Genomic DNA, 19,285 nt, shown 5'->3' with positions numbered 1-19,285 from the left:
GGAGAAATGGATGGATTTCTTATTGTGGAAATCTTTTATTCCTAATGGTGCTAACTTTTTAATCTATTTGCCTGCATGTGTACTCTGGTAGAAAGGGATTAAAAGAGCTTACCGAAAGTAATACAAACACAAAAAGTTAAGATTTGAATAACAATTTATTTTATTTATTCTTTTTCGTGTTGTAAATTAGCATTTAAAGTGAAGTCCGCCTTGTGTTTCCTTCATCTTTCTCTCCAGGTTTATCTTTCGTATTTTCTTTCACTTTTTCTCTATGGGGATAGCTGGAGATAAAAGAGAAAAAGAAATACTTATTTAATATTACAACATCTGATTTAGCAGAATTTGTTTGCTCATTAGACCTGGTTTTCATGCAGCTGTACTATAAAACATGAAATATCACGGCAACCATAATAACTGATAAATTAATGTAAAAAAATATTATTCTGTATCAGTTTTGTACACTGTTGTGTATTTATTCATACTGAGGCTCACCCTTAATAACTGCGCATCATGATGTTTCATATGAAGATTTTACTTTTATAAATTTTACTAAGCCTTTATGTATCAATTTAGGCTGAGCAGCAAGTCTAAGCCGAATAGCTAAGAAACAAATAAATGTTGCTTATTTAAGGGATAAACCATGATGAGGTCTGTGGTTATATGAAAATAATCAAAGACAACTTGCTGTAATGTTAACCAAGTTGATTATTTTTGTATAAACGCACACCTTGAAGCGGATTATTTCGCTTATAGCATGGTTAACAAACAAAATATAAATATAATAGAATAAACCAGTCAGTTAATTTTCAGAATAAAATGATCAAAGTTAGGATTTAAATAATGTTCAATGTGCTCAATGTAACAATATTCCTCTAATAAGCGCTGGGAAGTGCAACTGCTGCACCAGTGATATTAGACAGAAGTATATCAGTTATCGATTGAAGTTTCTGAAGCAGAAATATGGAGATGCAAACAAAAAGGGTGGCCATTAATGTAAACGAGGAACAAAAATAATTCCATCTGCTCGGTTTTTGCTCTTTTTCCCACACTTCCACGTAACTGGTATTCTCTGAGGAATCCATGTTATTAGGGTCGTAATCACATGATCAGAGGCTAGTTGACATCAAGTTTAAAGTGGCATTGCAGAGCAGTAAAGTTGACTTGTCAACTAGTCAACTAGTATTTGCAACCCCTAATGGGTAGAACATCTGCTCAGGCTACTCCCTGGAAGCGGCAGGTCTGTTAAGTTACCATAGAAACAGTCAATGGTACTTCCATTTAGAAAACCAAGGAATATTATGCTGATACGAATGACTGCTTATTTATGAGTAAAAAGTCACGCTGTATTTTATATTAATGTGTGCATAGTGCACATTAAGATAGAACAGTTATTAGGCTGCCGGAATTACCTGTGTGGATACATGAATATAATCAACGCCCACCCACCCATCTTGGGAAAATGGTGTTTACCAAGGCCATGATATAAGATACTATTGTCAGTAAGTCACTATCTAAAGTGAATATAAGTGGGTTGTGCTTCAAGTGGAATGCGCTCTACTCCCAAATAACAGGACCATCATGATGGTCACAGCAGTACCTCGGATCTCCAGCTTGCACTCCACCTCATCCTGGCCGAGCTCATTGACAGCCCTGCAGCTGTACCTCCCCCCATCGAATGTGCTCGGCTTCCTGATGTTAAGGGTCAGCACACCCTGGTTGTTCTGCATGATATATTTGGGGTCTTCTCCGATGATCATGTTGTTCTTCATCCACATGATCTTGGGCTGGGAGAGGATAAAGATTGCGGATACAAGATCTGTTTTTTTCAGTGCTTTGCGGTTTGGAGTGAGCGAGTGGCCAAGCCCGAACATTCACTCTAGTCCCCTGTGTCATGGGTTTTTAGTTTTCATGAAGAATGAAATAAATACAGGGTATTTAATATGTCTGGTGTGTTTTTGACAGAATTCAGTAATTAACATCTATTTCTCCAAGACACATGTAAATGATTCCCCCAAATCGAAAAATCCACAGTGGGCCAGATTAATTTATGCCAATTCCAAATGGTTTAGGCCAGGCAGTGATTTACAGTATATGCTTGACCCCACCCACTATAGTTGATAAAGTTAATTCAATACTATTCAACTGGAGAATTTTACGTGATTGTGAAGCCACCATCTCAGGTTAGTATAAAGGCCACTACTGGTTAAGACTTGTGCCTGAAATTGGAAGGTTGCCAATTAAATCCCATAGCAGACTGACGCTTTGGACTGAAGCATCTGCTAAGGAATTAAATGTAAGTTAAAAGACTTGGAATATCAGTAGTGCGCTGGAGATAGATTTGTTTAATAAATAAAAGCAAACAGATCCAATGCAGGCAATTCTCACCTTGGGGTATCCACGCACAGAGCAGCTGATGGCAGTGCTGTAGCCTGCAATCACGGATCGATCCATAAGGGGTTGTGTAAACTTAGGCGAGCAGTTCATGTCTTTTTCCTTGAAGGAGACTGGGTGGTATTCCAAACCTATAAAAGAAGCCAGGACGGTCAACTGCAAACCAGTGCGATGGTTCCTTAAACACATTACCCGATACAATACGTGCATATAAATGAGCTGCGTACCTGTCTTGGCAATGACGGCAGAGCCCTTGCTTATTCCGGCCGATTCGCTAAGTCCACAGTAGTTCTCGCTAAAGACACGGAAGATGTACTCATTTCCCATGACGAGGTCAGACACGGTGCAGTTGGCGCGTCGGTTATGCTCATAGACGGTGAACCACTCCTGGAGAGTACAGAATTAAAACGAAGTGAACGACATACTTCCAGGCTTAAGGTCAGTTGACACGTCCCTTCTGCGCTCACATACGGAATATCCATCAATGTTTTATTACTCTTTATTTAATTTATGTCTCTGAATGAGCTTCATTATCACGACATTCTCTTTTCGTTAGTGGGAAACTGTTAGCGGCAGCATGGACTCCCCCACCCCCAATCTGAACGAATTGGGGGGGCATAGGGGGCCATGGGAGCAAATAAAGTCACATCTACACGTCTGTTTGCTTCTGAAAAACTCAGATGTAATCTTTCATCCCTTTTTTTCTAAATTGTTGAAGCCTGCTCACCTCACAATACACTTTAATGCCATTATGTAGATATAAAACTGCCTACAGTGTATCTAAGGTTCACATTTTTGCTTTAAAAACATGAATATCATTCAGGCTTTTATTATGGAATTTTATTGGTTTGCATTACAACTTTTGTAGGTAATTTGTGTTATGATTTTTCATCCCTGCATTCTTAAGGCTGCCCCCCCCCACCCCCGGATTCCGCAGTTCATGAACGGCTGCCATATTACAATAATGCTGAGATCTCACCATGGTCTTTTTGTCGGCTTTCTGTATCGTGTAGCCAGTGATCTCACAGTTGCCATTATCTTTGGGGGGCTGCCATTCCAGTGCAGCGTTAAAACCCCAAACATCCAAGATCTTCACTGCCATGGGTGGACCAGGCTTGTCTGAGGGTTAATGGTGAGCACAACATATGAGCTACTGCTGAGACTCTCACAGCATCACAACGAGTCCATACATCTGCTGCATCTTTGCTTCCACCATTAATCATTCAAGCAGAGATACTTACCTACTATCTGTATTTCAATGCCGGCCGAGTCCTGCATGTTCTCAATCTGCAGGCAGAGCGTGTATTTCCCTGTGTGATCCCGCTCAGCGGCGCGGATGAAGAGGATGGAGTCAACAAAGGAATTGCGGACGCTGACCTTCTTCACATCTATGGGTTGACCATCTTTAGTCCATACTGCCACTGGGCGAGGCTTCCCCTGGAATGCAGAGCACAGAGACAGTGACCGTCTGAAAGGCTGCACTGGCTGTGCTCTATTATTACTCACCAGAGAAGCCACACACCTGGAAGGGAATCACTAGGTTGATAGTCTCACCCACTTTACGAATGTACTTGGTTCTCAGTTGACGTGGGAGCCGGATCCTGGGATGCTCTGTAGCAGAGAATGATATTGGATGATTTACATTTCTAATGAGATTAAGCTTAATTTGTCATTTGCAAGTACATTAAAATGTTTATTATGTGCTTATTAGAATGCGCAAATCTAAACGTTTGAGACAAACACACACAGACACAGATAAAGGCGAAAGTGACACTTGGGGTCCAACCACAGGGTCAGGCCACGTGTCCCCGGGGCATTACAGAGGGGGGAGGGGCGGGGGGGGGGGGTAAGAGTCTAATGGAGATGACTGTATTGCCGGTTCTCAAACCTGCAACTTTCCAATCACAGAGGCCTCATCAGTGGAGTCAGCACCAAAACTACCACCCATGACACAATGCGAGCAAACAGTACTGTAACACACAAAAGGAAGTGCCTGAAAAAATTCACCCATAATCTCTCGGATGGTGACAGGCTGATCGAGCAGTGCGGGTGGGCTCTGGCCTGCCATGTTAACAGCCACCACCCTGAAGTTCATCCTCTCTCCCGTCGTCAGGCCCCGCACTGTGTAGCTGTTCTTCACCACTAGGTCCTTATTGGCTCGCACCCACTCGGTTTCTAAGAGACCAGGCAGGCAGACATGAGACAGATGATTTGACACCATGGAAACAGAGGATACAGTAGCAACTGCTGAATAAAGGCATGGAATAGAGAAGTGAAAGTCACCTGTGAAAGTAACAGACTGCACAGTTTGAAAGCAGCCATATCTGTACTAAAGCAGCATCTTAATGACACAAATGCATCTTTGGTTGATCATACCATAGCAAGCACTGGAGGAGACTGTATTCATGCGTTAATGCTGAAGAATATTATTTCCTGGAGCTCAATATAAACTCACAGTGAATCTCAAAAACACAAAGATTTCTTGCCATCTTTGACATTCCATCCATCTGTTCATCTTACATCTTTCATTATATGTCTTTGGGCCACATTGCTTTTTCATCATAGGTCCATGGTATAATATGTTAAAACACACACGGAACATATCGGGACCTGAATCCTCAATTACATAATATTCCTGTTCCATATTGACTGGGATGTTTTTTGCTGCTTGTTTGGTCTGTATTTCTTAAGAATAGTTAAGAACATCTGCAAAATCATGCAAGATAATTTGTGCATTTAATTTTTTCAGGACCACTGTACTTTAAAAGCTTAGAGTTTAGATGCTTATGTTACTTTATGTCTATTCTGAATTTACTGACTAAATTATCATATTAATTTTACAATGAATTATCATCTAATCATTTATTGCAGGTTAGTAATTTATAATATATATATATAGCAACAATGAATTTGTTGCACACTAGGTATGGGCATTATAAATCAGTTTTTTTTCCTTGAGAAATTATGCGGAATAGCTATTATGACCGGGGTAAAAATACTTCATTTTGCTGCATTTTGGGTTCACATTTTATTCAGAGCACAGTGATTGCCGTGATTTTTCAAACCTGCCACCCACTTACCATAATCAATGTATTTTCTGAAACAACATGCACTGGGAACACAAATAGTAAAACTAGCTCATATTATGAATGCTTCCAAATGGCAATGAAAAGAATTAAATATCAAAAGAAAGCTATAAAAAGGTATGGCAATATCACAGGAAAGGTAGAATTTTTTTTATAAATGGTACATGTTTGAATATGGAATAAAACTGGAAATGTGTCACTTTCAAATGAAAACCTAGATATGTCACGTATCTCAAAACAGCAGGAAGTGTCTCATTCTATACCATGCAGCCATAAAATAGAAACAGTATTTTCTAGCAGAGTACAAGCTGCAAATTAAACAGTTCTTTAAACTGAATAATTGTAAAATTTATAATCAGCACTTATTTAAATGTGTCCCTTGCCAGTGATGATGTGCTTAAACTAATAGTCAAAAGAACTGCATATTTTTTTCACCTCATTTTCACTGAACAAATCCGGCTCTCATCAGGCACTTGGGATTGAGAAGTTAATGTTATTTACAGTCATACGTGTTTCTCTGTTTTGTGGTATTAGCTGGTTTGTTTTCTCTCTCTGTAATGTCTTCCCTTCTCCCAAGATTGTGAGCGGTGCTGTGTTTGTGTGGACTGAGTACTGTCGACAGGAGGTGCATTAATGGGTGCTTACCTTCTGCGCTAACGCCTCCCTTGCTGTGCATAATAATGTATAGTAGGGTGGTCTGTGCTAATGTCTTCTATACTGTATTGGGGTGCTATGTATCGTGACCTCATTGCCAGGAGGAAAGCACCATTTCTGCCAATCTCCTGTATCTCCCCTCTTAGCCAGTGTTTGTGATTGGTGTTGATGCTCGATATTGGTTATTGCATTGGCCTGGCTTGCCTTTGAAAAATGGTGTATTTGACCTCACCTGCATCTGTGCATACATGTACATATTGTAAATAGTTATTTAAATATTCCACTAAGTGACAGCAAACTCGGAGGGAAAATGACTGGAGTTTTCTTCCCAGACTGTAAATGTGCCATGAATCATACAAAGTGGAAGTTTTCACCATTCCACCAAAGAAACCAGAATCTCAGTTTCAGTTTCTCTGTTTACTGATGCAAACTTTCTTCATTTAAATAGGATGAGTTTTGTTCAGTCCTGCTCAATGTATCACCTTGCGTCTTGTTGTTAGTCATAGTCAGTTTATTCAGTGCTGCAAATGACATATTTACTCATGACAGCGATTGCCAAAACAAAGTCCTGATTGTTAGCTATCCATGGAAGCATGGCCCTGATGCTGTCTGCAGATGTTTGCCTAGTATGAAGAACATATCTTGCAGACTTCTTATTTAGCATTCGATTCAGATTTGTTCAAAGAGATTTATTCATTTGCAAAGTGCACACCATTAACAGAGCTAGAGGACAGATCAAACATGGAGGATGTGATTAAACCCATCACTGAAAGTTAGGAGCATATCTGTATGCGAAGGAGAAGGAAATGCTGGTTTTCATGGCTATTTGACGTTAACAAATTTGTAACTATTAACTAGTACAAAAAATTGATATTCACATATTTAACTTTTAAATCCCTCTAGTGGAGATAAAAATGATGTTCCTATGACTCTCGTACTTTAAACACTCAGTTACACGCACCATGAATTTTATCAATTTATATTTTAACAGAGCTAGTTTTGTGCTTTGTGGGATGGCTCCGGGCTCATTGTGATTCTGTTCTGCAGAAGCAGTTATGGAAGACGAATGGATATTTGCCTGTCTATATTTATGACTCACAACTGTGCTTCCATGCACCAAGTAATGTGCTTGAAGATGAACAAATCACATGCATGCAGACTAATCATTGATTTGCCATTGTAATAAATGAATCAACCAGCTCGTCCAATCACACGACAGCTGACCTCCTTACCTCCTTCCTTGCAGTACTCGATGATGTATCCATCAAGCCCGCCTGCTCCAATTCTCTCTGGAGGAAGCCACTTCAAAGAGCAGGTACTGTCTGCAACATCGTCCACTAAAAGGCGAGTGGGTTCACTGGTGGGAGCTGAGGTAGAGAAAGAGAAGCTAGCACTTCATATGAAACTGAAATCCAATGATCACCTGTGTTTCTATGTAACTGGCATAGATGAACATGGAGGAATAGCAGAGGCACCCCCGTACCGATGGGCATGAAGGGCTTGGAGTTGAGACTCGGTGGAGACATGCCAATCTCATTGATAGCAAACACTCTCATTTCATACAGCACTCCCTCAATCATCCTCTTGGCCTCAAATGTAGTAGATTTGTAGATGTCGAAATTCAGCTTTGTCCATCTTGACGACCCCTTCTTCTTCCTCTCCATCAAATAGCCTGAACAAAAATGCAAAAACGCCCCAAAGACAGATGAAAAGCACATGATGCCAAGAGACTACTTCAGTTAGTTTGACTGACATTCATCCCCCCATAACTCCTCCGTGATTGTGGTCCCACGAGCACACACACACATATATATATATATATGTGTGTGTGTGTTTTCACATACTGTATAAACAGCCAGTTACATGTGAGTGTGTATATATATAAATATATGTATATGTGTGTGTGACTGGCTGTAAACTTGTATGAGCCTGCTGGAGTTCATTGGGTTCTCATGACTTCATGACTGATGGAGGAAATGTGATGGAAGACTCCCATAAAATACACATACTTAATAGAAGAGTGATTTATTGGCAATGACTAGAAATTATGTCTTTAAATATAGGAGGCCTGCTGCTGAAATTAGCTGATGTGGATTGCTGCAGGAAAGGGTGCGCAATTTAATGTGGTTTTTATTAGGCATTAACATCAATCATGACACTTTCTTTATAACTCTGCCAATATCCCCATATGCGATACACAAAACTTTAGTGATTTTAATGAAGGGAATAGACTTTATGCAAGTAAAAAAAATGGATATTGTTTATGTCTTAATCTGAGAGGAGAATGTGCAAAATTTCTTTGTTTTCTTATCTAAATTAATAATTGCCACCTTTGTTAAAATTTCTTTCACCCAAGCAATGATGTTTAGAATTTAACAATACGCAGAATGTTGCCTTAGTCACAGTCTACCCACTAAGTGCAATGCTGAAGGAAATAACAGAGAGAAAAACTTTTACCTTTAATTGGGACACCCCCATCAAATTTGGGTGGCTCCCAGGTAACAGTGGCACAGTCCTCTCCTACTGATAAACACTTCACACCTTCTGGGGGGTCCGGCACATCTGGAGGTGGGAACGGTGTCACAACATTAGGCACTTATGTGTGTGAAACAGGCACAGGTGGAGGCAGAGCACATTGAAAAGAGGCAGCATTTTACATTTGGAAAGGCCTTCTAATGGCGGACAACTTCAGCAAGGGGTTTAGAACAGTGTTTCCCAATGTGGTCCTCCGGGAACCCCTAGACAGTCCACATTTTTGCTCCACCCCAAGAAGCAAAAAATTTGGACTTGTCGGGCTAGGAGCTTGGAGGGAGCAAAAATGTGGACCGTCTGTGGGTCCCCAGGGACCGGGTTGGGAAATACTGGTTTAGTGACCTGATACAGACCCACAATGCGGATGTTGAGTGAGGCTTTGTCCTCTCCAGCCGGGTTGGTGACAGTGATGGTGTAGCATCCCGCATCTTCCCTCTCAGCTCCCTCTATCACGAAGCTGCTGAGGTTTGTCCTGCTCTCCACCCTTACCCTTCCTTCAGTTGCTGTGATAGGCTAAGACACCATTATACCAAATCATAAGTTCAATGTACAGAACACATCGGTGTACTTATTATCACATTCTGTTGCCGATCATGTGTCTCTTTCAGTCAATGGCTCATTCCATAGTATGGATAGTAAAGCCAACTGGTCACTCTACAGATTGACACTAATTGTTGTTGCAGTTCCTTCCTCACATTGTCCCCTTTCATCCAGCAGATCGTGGGAGCAGGTTCCCCGGTTATTTCCACATCCAGGCGAAGCTTGTTACCAGCCACAACAATGATAGTGTTCTGAGAAACTACGTTCCCGGTGGTATCCAGGTGGATTTTTGGAGGGTCTGAGAAAAAAGAAGAGAGACAGTGAATATAACAATACAGTCATCCTGCATCACTTCGTGCTTCGACTTTCGCGGCTTCATTCTATTGTGGTTTTTTGTATATTCATTAAAAAGTTGATCGAGACAGTGAAAATGATACAACGCTACGCATCGGAAGCATCTTTGCTCTTTGTAATTAAATTTACAATAATAATAATATGATATACGTAACATCTAATATGACTTATTTTCTCTTATTTGGTCTAATATATTGGGTAATACGAGTGTAATTGTCATGACCTGCCAGTATGATGCTCTTGTGTGCCACGCCCCCTTATTAGCCACGCTCCCTTATTAACCACGTGTGCAGCCCCGATCGTTACCAGCTGTTTCCTGTCAGTCTGATTCCTCCAGTGTATTTAAGTCCACGTCAGGGTCTGTAACCCCAGTTCTGTCATTGACGTTTTGATGTTACATGTTCCTGTGTCCTGCATTTGGAGTGATTCCTCGTCTCCCCATTCCCGCTTCCGTATCCAGGAATCATAACAGTAATGGTGACTAAAGGGTTTTATTTCATATCTAATAATCTTAAAACCCGTATTTAGAATGCTGTAAATAGGTTTTCTATGCTCTATAGTATATAAAAAAATATTCGATTTATAAAGAAAGAATCCTACTTTGCGGAAATTCACTTATTGCGGTAGAGTCTGGAACAAATTAACCGCAATAAACGAAGGCCGACTGTATTCACATTTTATAGACACACACACACACACACACACACACACACAAGTTGGTGTACCTATCTAAATGGGGACCATCCATTTATCTCTATTGGAAAAACCCTAATCCCAATCCCAACACCCCTAACCCCTACCCATCTCTAACCTTAACCATAAGTAGCCAACCCAAATACAAGACTTTTGGCATTTTTACTTTTTTGATTGCATTCACAGATCTTTGTGGGGACCTGAAAAATGCTCCCCACAATGTAATATAAACCTAATACACACACAGACACAGACACACACACAGGGCCAGGTTACTTGGTTCACCTACTTATTAACACAAACTGCCTGCTCTTCCAAGGAACAAATCATATGTCTGCACCTGAATACATGCAGCACACAGACAGGGTCAAAAGGTTCAGCTGCTGTTTAGAATAAGAATGACTAAGGTGCCATGCATAAGTGAATCTGAATACGGTGTTTTTATGGGTAGTAGATCGGCTGGCTCAGGCATCTCCAGAAGAGGCACCTCCCTGTGAATGTCAACACACTGCAGTGTGCAGAGCTCACAGAGAACCATATGCCGAATGGAAAACACCCAGTCAATGGCATTTCTGTGGCCGGAAGCACTTTGTTAATGAGAAAGATCAGAGGAGAATGGCCAAGCTCGTTAACAAAAATGACAAACAAGGGCGGTGTGAAGAGAGGGCTTTCTGAATGCACAATTCATCTACCCTTCAAAGAGTTCTGGGTAAATAGCAGTTCCTAATGAGGTGACCACTGACTCTATATACAGCATGCCTGTCGTGGATATTTAGCAACACTGACCTTGACGGGGTACGTAGTCAATCTTGATTTCTGAACAAAGAGAAACACAAAATTCGTTTGCATTGCATTTTGTTTGTTTTTATATTTAATTGCTAATTTTTCATATATAATATGACTGATATATGAAGTTATTTAAATATTAACTGAAAATAATACTTTATATTTAGCATGTCAGGAATGCACTATGATTGTAATGGGAAATGAGTTATGGATGGATGGATGGATGGATGGATGGATGCTGAAGCTTCTTTATTACAGTATTAAGCTTACTGCAACCTCTTTATGATGATAATTAGTATAGCAGGTTTTAATAAAAATACTTATTTCTGCAGTTATTTTGTTCTTAGCTTCTGCAGCTCACTCACCAAGGAAGTTGAGCTTGGCAGAGAGGGAGAGGGCATAGCCGTCGGGGACAAAAGTGTAATCGCCAGCATCCTCTGCCTTTACATTATCAATGGTCAGCTTGTGGATTCTGAAAAAACAGAAGACACAAGAGTAGAGTTATAAGTTAAAAAACAGACACACATTTGTATTCATATCTGTATAATCTCTTAAACGTAGAGGACGGAATTTGGAGAAACAAAGACATCACGTCATTCCAATTACATCATTATTCAAAATTTCAAAGCTTTATTTGTCACATACACAATTACATTGAGTGCAATGTGCAATGAAATGCATTGCCTAGCTTTAGAATATGGGAAAAAAGGGACATAATTTTGAGACACAAGACAGAGACAAGACATCAGGTGTTACAGACATTAGACATTGAATATAATCATGAAAATCTATATAGTGTGCAAAGTGGGCTATATGTAATGAAGCAAGGGAAGGTAGTGCAAGAGTGAAGGTAATGCAAGAGTGCATAAACAGGTAACTATTTATATATGTACATGTGTGCATTAAGTTGGCTGTAGGGCATGGTGGTGTGTGGGTCTAAAACACTGTCCTCATTAAGGACCTGTTTTGCCTGAGGAGAGAAGCACTACCCCAGCCTTCCAGTGCTGGCCTTCAGGCAGAGGCAGTACATGCCTGACGCCAGCACAAAGAGCCCATTGCTGGGGAAGGTGGGATCCTTAATGGCCCTGGGCCTGGACTGTATGGTTTATAAGTTCAGGGTGTTGGAAGTGCAGGTCCAATTGCATGCTCGCTTGGCCACACAATCCTCTGCGGAGCCTTTATGGTCCTGCCCTGTACTGCTTCTTAACCAGGCGGTAATGTTCCCTGTCAGGATGTTTTTGGTGGTGGTAGTGTATGAATGATGCTTAGCTTCAGATGGATTACATAGTCTGAAGTGCAGGTGGCATGGTTACCAACAGTAGAAGCTTCTTAATATTGATTGGGGCAGCCAAACCTCTAAGGTGGTAGAGGAATTTGTGAGCCTTCCTCACTAAGGAGCCAGCGTGCACTGGCCAGCTTGTTATCGTTGATCAGGCCTACCACAGGTGCATCGTTTGCAAAATTGACAATGGGATTAGAGTGGAATGCGGCCCTGCAATTGTAGGTATACAGGGAGTACAGAAGAGGCCTCAGGATGCAGCCCCAAGGGGGTCCATGTAGGGGGTGAGGATGGCCGAGGAGTTGCGGCCCACTTGTACTACCTGGGGTTTGTTTGTTAAGCCTCTGGAGTCAACGGCATCATCAATCACGTATCTTTCTCGTGTATTTCAGTTCATAACTCGCTGAAATCTTATTGTAGAAACATGAAAAATGATTTAATTAAATCATATTTATTAAATAAATAATTAAATCTGATGAAATCTGCAATCGGTCTTCTTTTCATAACGTCCATTGTTGGAAGTATTAAAGTTTTTAAAATTAAGTTAAATGAAGTTAAACCATGTCACCTTACTTTGTTTTACCTGCATCGGGGGCGTGTAGCACCGCCCTCACCTAAAGATCGCTATTCGCATTCTAAATATCCGCATTACCACATATTCAAATTGCATTTGCATGGTAATTTGATGAACAACACAAGGGTGAAACGCGATCCAGATACATCCCCATTAGCACCATAAAAGGGGGGGAGGGATGTGCCCAGGTGTGAATGGCTCAATCACACACATGAAAGTTGCTACATATTCAATGAAAGGAGCCCAGAAATAGTGACATGAGTTAGGTTCTTCTTATTTATTTTTCCATCTGAATGTTGCAACTACACCATTTAGTCATCTTCATGTAGCCAAGACTTTGGTGATCAGATATCTGGGATCAAAACAAACTGCCATCATTGCTTACTATGTAATTTAATAATGTTTCTGCAAGTGTTCCAAACTGCATTTTGCAATGTCTATACTTTAATGTCAAATTACAAACTTCACATAAATCTGACATATTTACAAAGTGCACTAAGATTAAGATGAGTTTAATGCCAAAAGAAATATATAAGAAATAATTTATTTGCCATGAATTAAGTTTATGATATTGAATGAAATGTGTGACCATGCCCCAGTCAGTGAAAGTATGTTCCCTACCCCTGGACCCCAGAGGGTTAAATAAGTTATGTATCCAGTTACACAAGGAAACATTCAGTCCAAGGTCACTGAGTGTAGTGACGAGTCTGAAGGGGTTTAAGATGTTCAATGCTGAGCTGTAATCGGTGAACAGCATTCTCCTGTTCCAGGTGTGCCAGTACTGCATGAAGTAGGAAGGTGATGACATCATCAGTGTGTCTGTTTGGTTGTTATGCGGATTGTTTTGGGTCCAGGTCTTTGGATAGAGATGTGCATATGAGATTTTTCACAAGTCTCTCAAAGCACTTCATTGCCATTGAAAATAGTGTCACAGGGCTGTGATCCTTCAGACAGTGTGTGGCATCTCTGGTGCCGGTACTTACGTTCCAACGTGTGTCATTTTGATGCGGTCACTGGCCTGGACCTCCACTCCATCCTTAAACCACTTTCCTGTCACCTTCTCATCAGAGACCTCACACTTGAAGACGGCCTGCTCTGCCGACCTCACTGTCAGGTCTGCGATGTTCTGCAACACCTGCAGCTCTTTTTCTAGGGGATTTTGGGAAAGAGGGACCGTGAGGCTGCAATTCAAACTAACTCCAAAAAATGCAAGCATTTCAGGCAATATATCTGCAAACTTGAAATAAGTGGAGGATATTTGGAAATACACAAAAGGAACGAATGGTTCTCAAAATGTTTGCTCAAAAGTGCACATCAGATTTTTGCTCAAAACGTCAGTGGTCCAGAACAATTTTCAGTAACAAAACAGAACTTTAATGAATTAACAATAGCCTTCGACATAGACATCAACAAATAATAAACATGGGAACCTTTTTGAGGCTCAACTCTCCGTCAATGGGGTGAGATTGCATATATGTGTGCGAAATTTGGTGATTCTATTTTGAATTTTTGTACTAAGCCTTTTTATGTTAACCATATTGATTCTTAAGGTGCATTTTTGGCTGGGTCCAGATTAACTTGTGGTTCAGTCTGCATCCGGACCGTGGTTTGGACTTCCAGAACCCATGCTATAGAGAATTTAAATACTGTACAGTATTTAAAATACTCAACAATCTTTGTGGTAGCATTCAAAAGAAGGAAACATTTAATGTAACAAATCATAATAAGCATTGTTTATTTCAAGAATTAATATTGACAGTGATTAATGAGTAACTCACATTGTGTCATGATCATCTCTCGTAGGAGTTTTGGATTGACACAGGGTAATTTTCATCTAATAAGTGGCACAGAAGGAGTGACAGTGACACGCCTCACTAGCTATGACTGCCATAGCCTTCGCTGATGTTTGGTTTAACATTCATTTGCTTCCTGCATGCTTGGTAGCACCAGACCTGCATTAAAATGTATTTATATCTCATCCTTGCATTCTCAAGGATCAACATGACTGCATCAACACAATTTGACCAAGTATAATTTCTGCCTCGAAACCTAAATTGGCATTTAAAGGTATGCCTTTTGGAAATATAGTTTACTTTACAGATATCTATAAATCTATAAATTATTTCACAATCTCTAAATTTAATTAATAATCTGAAATGCAGGGATATCTTTAAGTTAACATACAAAATGTGACAGTGTTTTATTTTTTTGCATCCAAGCCATATCAAGGTATATTTAATCTCCTTAAAATAATATTAAACACACCCTCTACATTTTTAAAGTATCCTACTTTTTATCAAGTAAATTCATGTCTCACTGTTTTCCGTCTTCAATCAGAAGTAAGTCAGGTTCCTTTGAAGTAGCCACATAAATCAGTAACTAAGTTTCAAATACTTTGCATTACCTTCATTTCATATCTAAAGTAACCTGAAGATGAGGTAGCATCACAGGAAAGGAGAGAACATAATGATGAAAAGAAACATGGGATGGAAATGAAATCTTGGCCACTGAAACAATACCTTCCACTTCCAGTTCTCCCTTGGAATGTCCACCATTGGTGTAGACATGATATATTCCTGCATCTTCCAGTGTTGCTTCATTAATGATTAACCAGTGCTTCTTCCCATCTTTCTTGAAGCGATATTTTTGAGTATTATCCCTTGATAATTCCTCGTCTTCCTTCGTCCTGAGATAAAGAGAATTAGAAAAAGTCAACTGAGAAACAGTCAATATCATGTTCTGCTATCTATGTTTTTAATAATCATCACACATATTTAGTGCTTTTGACTGCAATGTTTTGCCGGACTGCTGCATTATTTTAATAGATGTTAATTATCAAGCTTCACAGTAAAGCAGTAGAGGTGTGCAGGTGAAGCTGGTTGCACTGACCATTTAACGTGGGCACCTTCTTCTGACACCTCCACCTCAAATTCCACCCTTTCTCCAACCACAACATGATAATCATCCAGTAGCTTGGTGATGGTCACAGGAGGTTCTTAGGAAACAAGGTTTGACAACGGAGGCACATGTCAGTCTAACACAGCATTCAGACTGACAGTCAGCACGCAAATGATTATGTGCGGCTCAGTGGGTTTGGCCTCTGTGTTCGTAATCAGGTTGCTGGTTTGAGAGCAGGACAAGATACACAAAAAGAAGCATTTCAATGTACTTGTGAAAATGATAAAAAAATACATAATTTTTATAATAAACTCTTGTTGTTTTTAATAATAAGTGACTTCACACCATAGTAGTCACCTTTTTAAATTAGCCATAATCCATATTGAAATGCTGGGCCAAATACTTATCTCTGAAAAATCAAAGTTAATACAAATTAGAGATTTGCTTTTTTTCCCCTTTCTTTTTTACTCATCTTTTTTATCAACTTTGGGTAAGTGGGAAGCACATATTATTTCATGGTCTTGGTACACAAATGAAAATCTGTGCTTGTTTTTTTATTTGTGCTTGGTGTAGTGTTACATAAAGTCACTGACCGATCTGCATATCATTTGTAGAAGCAGATCAGTTTGCATTAGTTTGAATCAATGTGAAAGGGGCATTACTTATAACGTGATTCGGCGAGAAGATGGAATTTGACAAATTCTTAATAAATTAAACTATTTATGTCAACAAGCACTCTGTGCTGTCTAAGACCAAAAATGTTGCGTGAGCATTTCATGTGTGGATTATTTACATCCATACTGCTATTTTGCTCTTTTGTAATTTACTATCATGTAAGGAAGTTCTTAAAGTGTAGTGCATTGCCTATAAATGCGTTCCTAGTAAAATAGTCTGTGCACACTTTGTTTCTTTGGAATCTCAGTGATTGTGAATATATCTAACCATGCCAGTGAATGAAAATGTGATTGTATAATACTCTAGATTACGAATCCAAATCTCAATCCATTTATTAGTTGAAGTACACAGTGTTCTTGATTGAATCCCACTCTGGGTTTCAAATTAAAAAATATAGATGTTCTGTGCATATTTCAGCTATCATACTTATGACTAATGTGTTTTCTGATGATTCATAATTTGCTAAATAATCAAAAATTCTTGTGATTATGTTGCAGTGTTTTTATGTAGTTCTGACTAAACTACAATATAGTCATGCACACACACACACACACACACATATGTAATATATATATATATATATATATATATATATATATATATATATTAGCATTTTCTGTTTTCTTTTTAGGCATATTTTCTTAAAAATAGCTGTGGAGTAAAACAACGATTGCTCAATTCATGCTTTCTCTGAAGTGCCCATAAATTCAGCTATGGGATTTTGCATATTTCAATTTAAGGATGTCTAATGATGGGGGTGGTGTGCTGCTCAGCAGGTCAGGATGCTTTGGGTCCCACGGTTGGCAGAGTGATTACAGCCTTGAGCCCTGAATAAGGCCCTTAACTCCAAATGCTCCAGGAACTGGCCGACCCTGCTTTCTCTCTGGATAAAAACCATCTGCTACATAAATAAAATGTAAGGATGTGGCCATTTTTCTTAGTATTTGAAGAGCATCAGGAAACACAGGTAAGCTACGTATGTCAATTTCACCACTCTGAGTTGTTTTCATTTAGTGCTGTGTTTCGCTCTGCGGTCCTCAGGAACCTGCAAACAGTCCATACCCCAGTAGGGAGCTGGAAGGAAGCAAAAATGTGGAGGGTCTGGCAAGGAGTTCAGAGGGAGAGAAACATGGACCAATCGCGGGTCCCCGAGGAGCGAATTGGGAAACACTGATTTAGCGTAATTACCCTTAACAAAGACCTCCGTGAAGCACTTGTCCTCCCCAATGACACACTCATAAGCTGCGTCGTCTGCAAGGGTGCACTTGTTGATGATGAGTGTTCTCTTGTTCCCCACACTTTCAAACACGTATCTGATGACCAGAAAAGTGACAATCCACATAAGAAGATACAGAACCCAGCTGCATGCAAGCGAAAGATAAAAAGTATTATCAGAGTAACACTTTACCTGACGGGGTACAAATAATGTAGTATTATACTATTACTTATGTATTTACTAAACATAAACTAAGTCTTATTTACATACTGATGTCATGCTAATTCATAAATAATAAATAGTGAAGCATGTTCTACCTCAAGCAGTTACTATATTTGGTACTATATCTGTTAATTCTGTAAACCTTTGTGAACTATTGAAGGAACAAGTCATGAATAACACAAGTGAAATACTGATCTCATGTTAGTTCATCATTAATGAATCATGATGCATCTTTTATGTCCAGTAACAATTATATCCATCCATCTATCCATTTTCCAAACTGCTTCTCCTGCTGGGTCGCGGGGGGTCCGGAGCCTAGTAACAATTATATTTGTTCATGATTGGTTGATAATTTGTACATCAGTATTTATGCCCATCTGGTAAAGTGTCACTAGTCCATTTCAGCCCTCCATCTCTCCATACTTGGCTGACGGTTTGATCTCCTGTCCATTCTTTAGCCACTTGACTTGCGCATTCGGGTCAACCACTTCCACCTCCAGAACAATCTTCTTGTCCTTATCCACTGAATATGCAGGTTCCAGCTTTTTCAGGAAAGCTGCAAATTAGAGATTGAATGTTGTGTACATCCTGCACTATGTGTGCTACTCGAAGCATACAGACCAGTCAACATTGTCAAATATTTGAATATTGGAGAATGTGCAGAATATCATCTTTGTCCTTTCTCACTCAGAGTGCAGTGCCCCTAGAGACGAAATTGAGCAAAAGCAAGTGATTTTTCAGATCGGTTTTGTGTCTGACGGCACAACTCAGGGCAGCAAGTATAAGAGAATCTGATAATACTGCTGCCGTTAATGTTTTACGTATGTTTACATTGGCATGGTTGTCATTAAAAATGTCATTCAGATTCTGTGAAATTTATTAATAATAAAATTAGAGTGAATTTTCAGTGTACCAGTAGACTTCAGATTGTGAATTACTGTCTTGCCTGTCCCAGTAAATACAGACTTTCTTGGTTCCTTAACCAAGAAATAAAATAAACTTTGGTTATAGTTTATTTTGGCTAATTTTTTATAAGCATCAGTATATTTATTGCAACCAGTTCAAATATTGCAATGTGAATTTTTCCATTATTGTTCAGCCCTAGTTTCAATCATTTAAGTTGTCCATCTGCAGCAAAAACTGATGTCTCATTTTGTATGGAGATAAATTAATGGAGCAGCCTGTAAGCTACAGATGTATTGTTAGGATTGTGTTGTTAAAAATAAAGAAATCCCTATTTCCCGTCACTGCCGAGTGCACAGGCTATTAAATGTCACTGTATGCAACTGCATTTGAACTGTTTAAGTTTAATTTAATTACAGTTTCAATTTAATTAATTTAAGCCACTTTTCAAGGTTTTCTGTTATCCTTGCAGCAATAAGTAA

General features: G+C 39.5%; 1 protein-coding gene across 1 annotated transcript in view; it reads right to left on the bottom strand.

Moving 5' to 3' along the window:
- Positions 1-136: 136 nt before the first annotated feature.
- LOC125743007 (myosin-binding protein C, fast-type-like) overlaps positions 137-19,285 on the bottom strand; it is a 38,581-nt gene continuing 19,432 nt past the window's right edge. The window contains exons 9-28 of the mRNA XM_049015567.1: positions 18,324-18,456; positions 17,651-17,775; positions 15,779-15,884; positions 15,409-15,575; positions 13,873-14,038; positions 11,402-11,508; positions 11,037-11,066; positions 9,359-9,501; positions 9,017-9,176; positions 8,589-8,693; positions 7,615-7,803; positions 7,364-7,498; positions 4,399-4,566; positions 3,914-4,002; positions 3,633-3,828; positions 3,371-3,510; positions 2,619-2,778; positions 2,386-2,522; positions 1,598-1,784; positions 137-281 (exon numbers count right to left, since the gene is read on the bottom strand). Coding sequence (XP_048871524.1) covers positions 259-281; positions 1,598-1,784; positions 2,386-2,522; positions 2,619-2,778; positions 3,371-3,510; positions 3,633-3,828; positions 3,914-4,002; positions 4,399-4,566; positions 7,364-7,498; positions 7,615-7,803; positions 8,589-8,693; positions 9,017-9,176; positions 9,359-9,501; positions 11,037-11,066; positions 11,402-11,508; positions 13,873-14,038; positions 15,409-15,575; positions 15,779-15,884; positions 17,651-17,775; positions 18,324-18,456 — 2,666 coding nt within the window. The 3' untranslated portion in view covers positions 137-258. The remainder of the gene's footprint in view (positions 282-1,597; positions 1,785-2,385; positions 2,523-2,618; positions 2,779-3,370; positions 3,511-3,632; positions 3,829-3,913; positions 4,003-4,398; positions 4,567-7,363; positions 7,499-7,614; positions 7,804-8,588; positions 8,694-9,016; positions 9,177-9,358; positions 9,502-11,036; positions 11,067-11,401; positions 11,509-13,872; positions 14,039-15,408; positions 15,576-15,778; positions 15,885-17,650; positions 17,776-18,323; positions 18,457-19,285) is intronic.

Source organism: Brienomyrus brachyistius, chromosome 5 (assembly GCF_023856365.1).
Source record: "Brienomyrus brachyistius isolate T26 chromosome 5, BBRACH_0.4, whole genome shotgun sequence".
In the NCBI taxonomy this organism is placed as follows: Eukaryota; Metazoa; Chordata; class Actinopteri; order Osteoglossiformes; family Mormyridae; genus Brienomyrus; species Brienomyrus brachyistius.
This window is presented reverse-complemented; position numbering and strand designations above follow the sequence as displayed.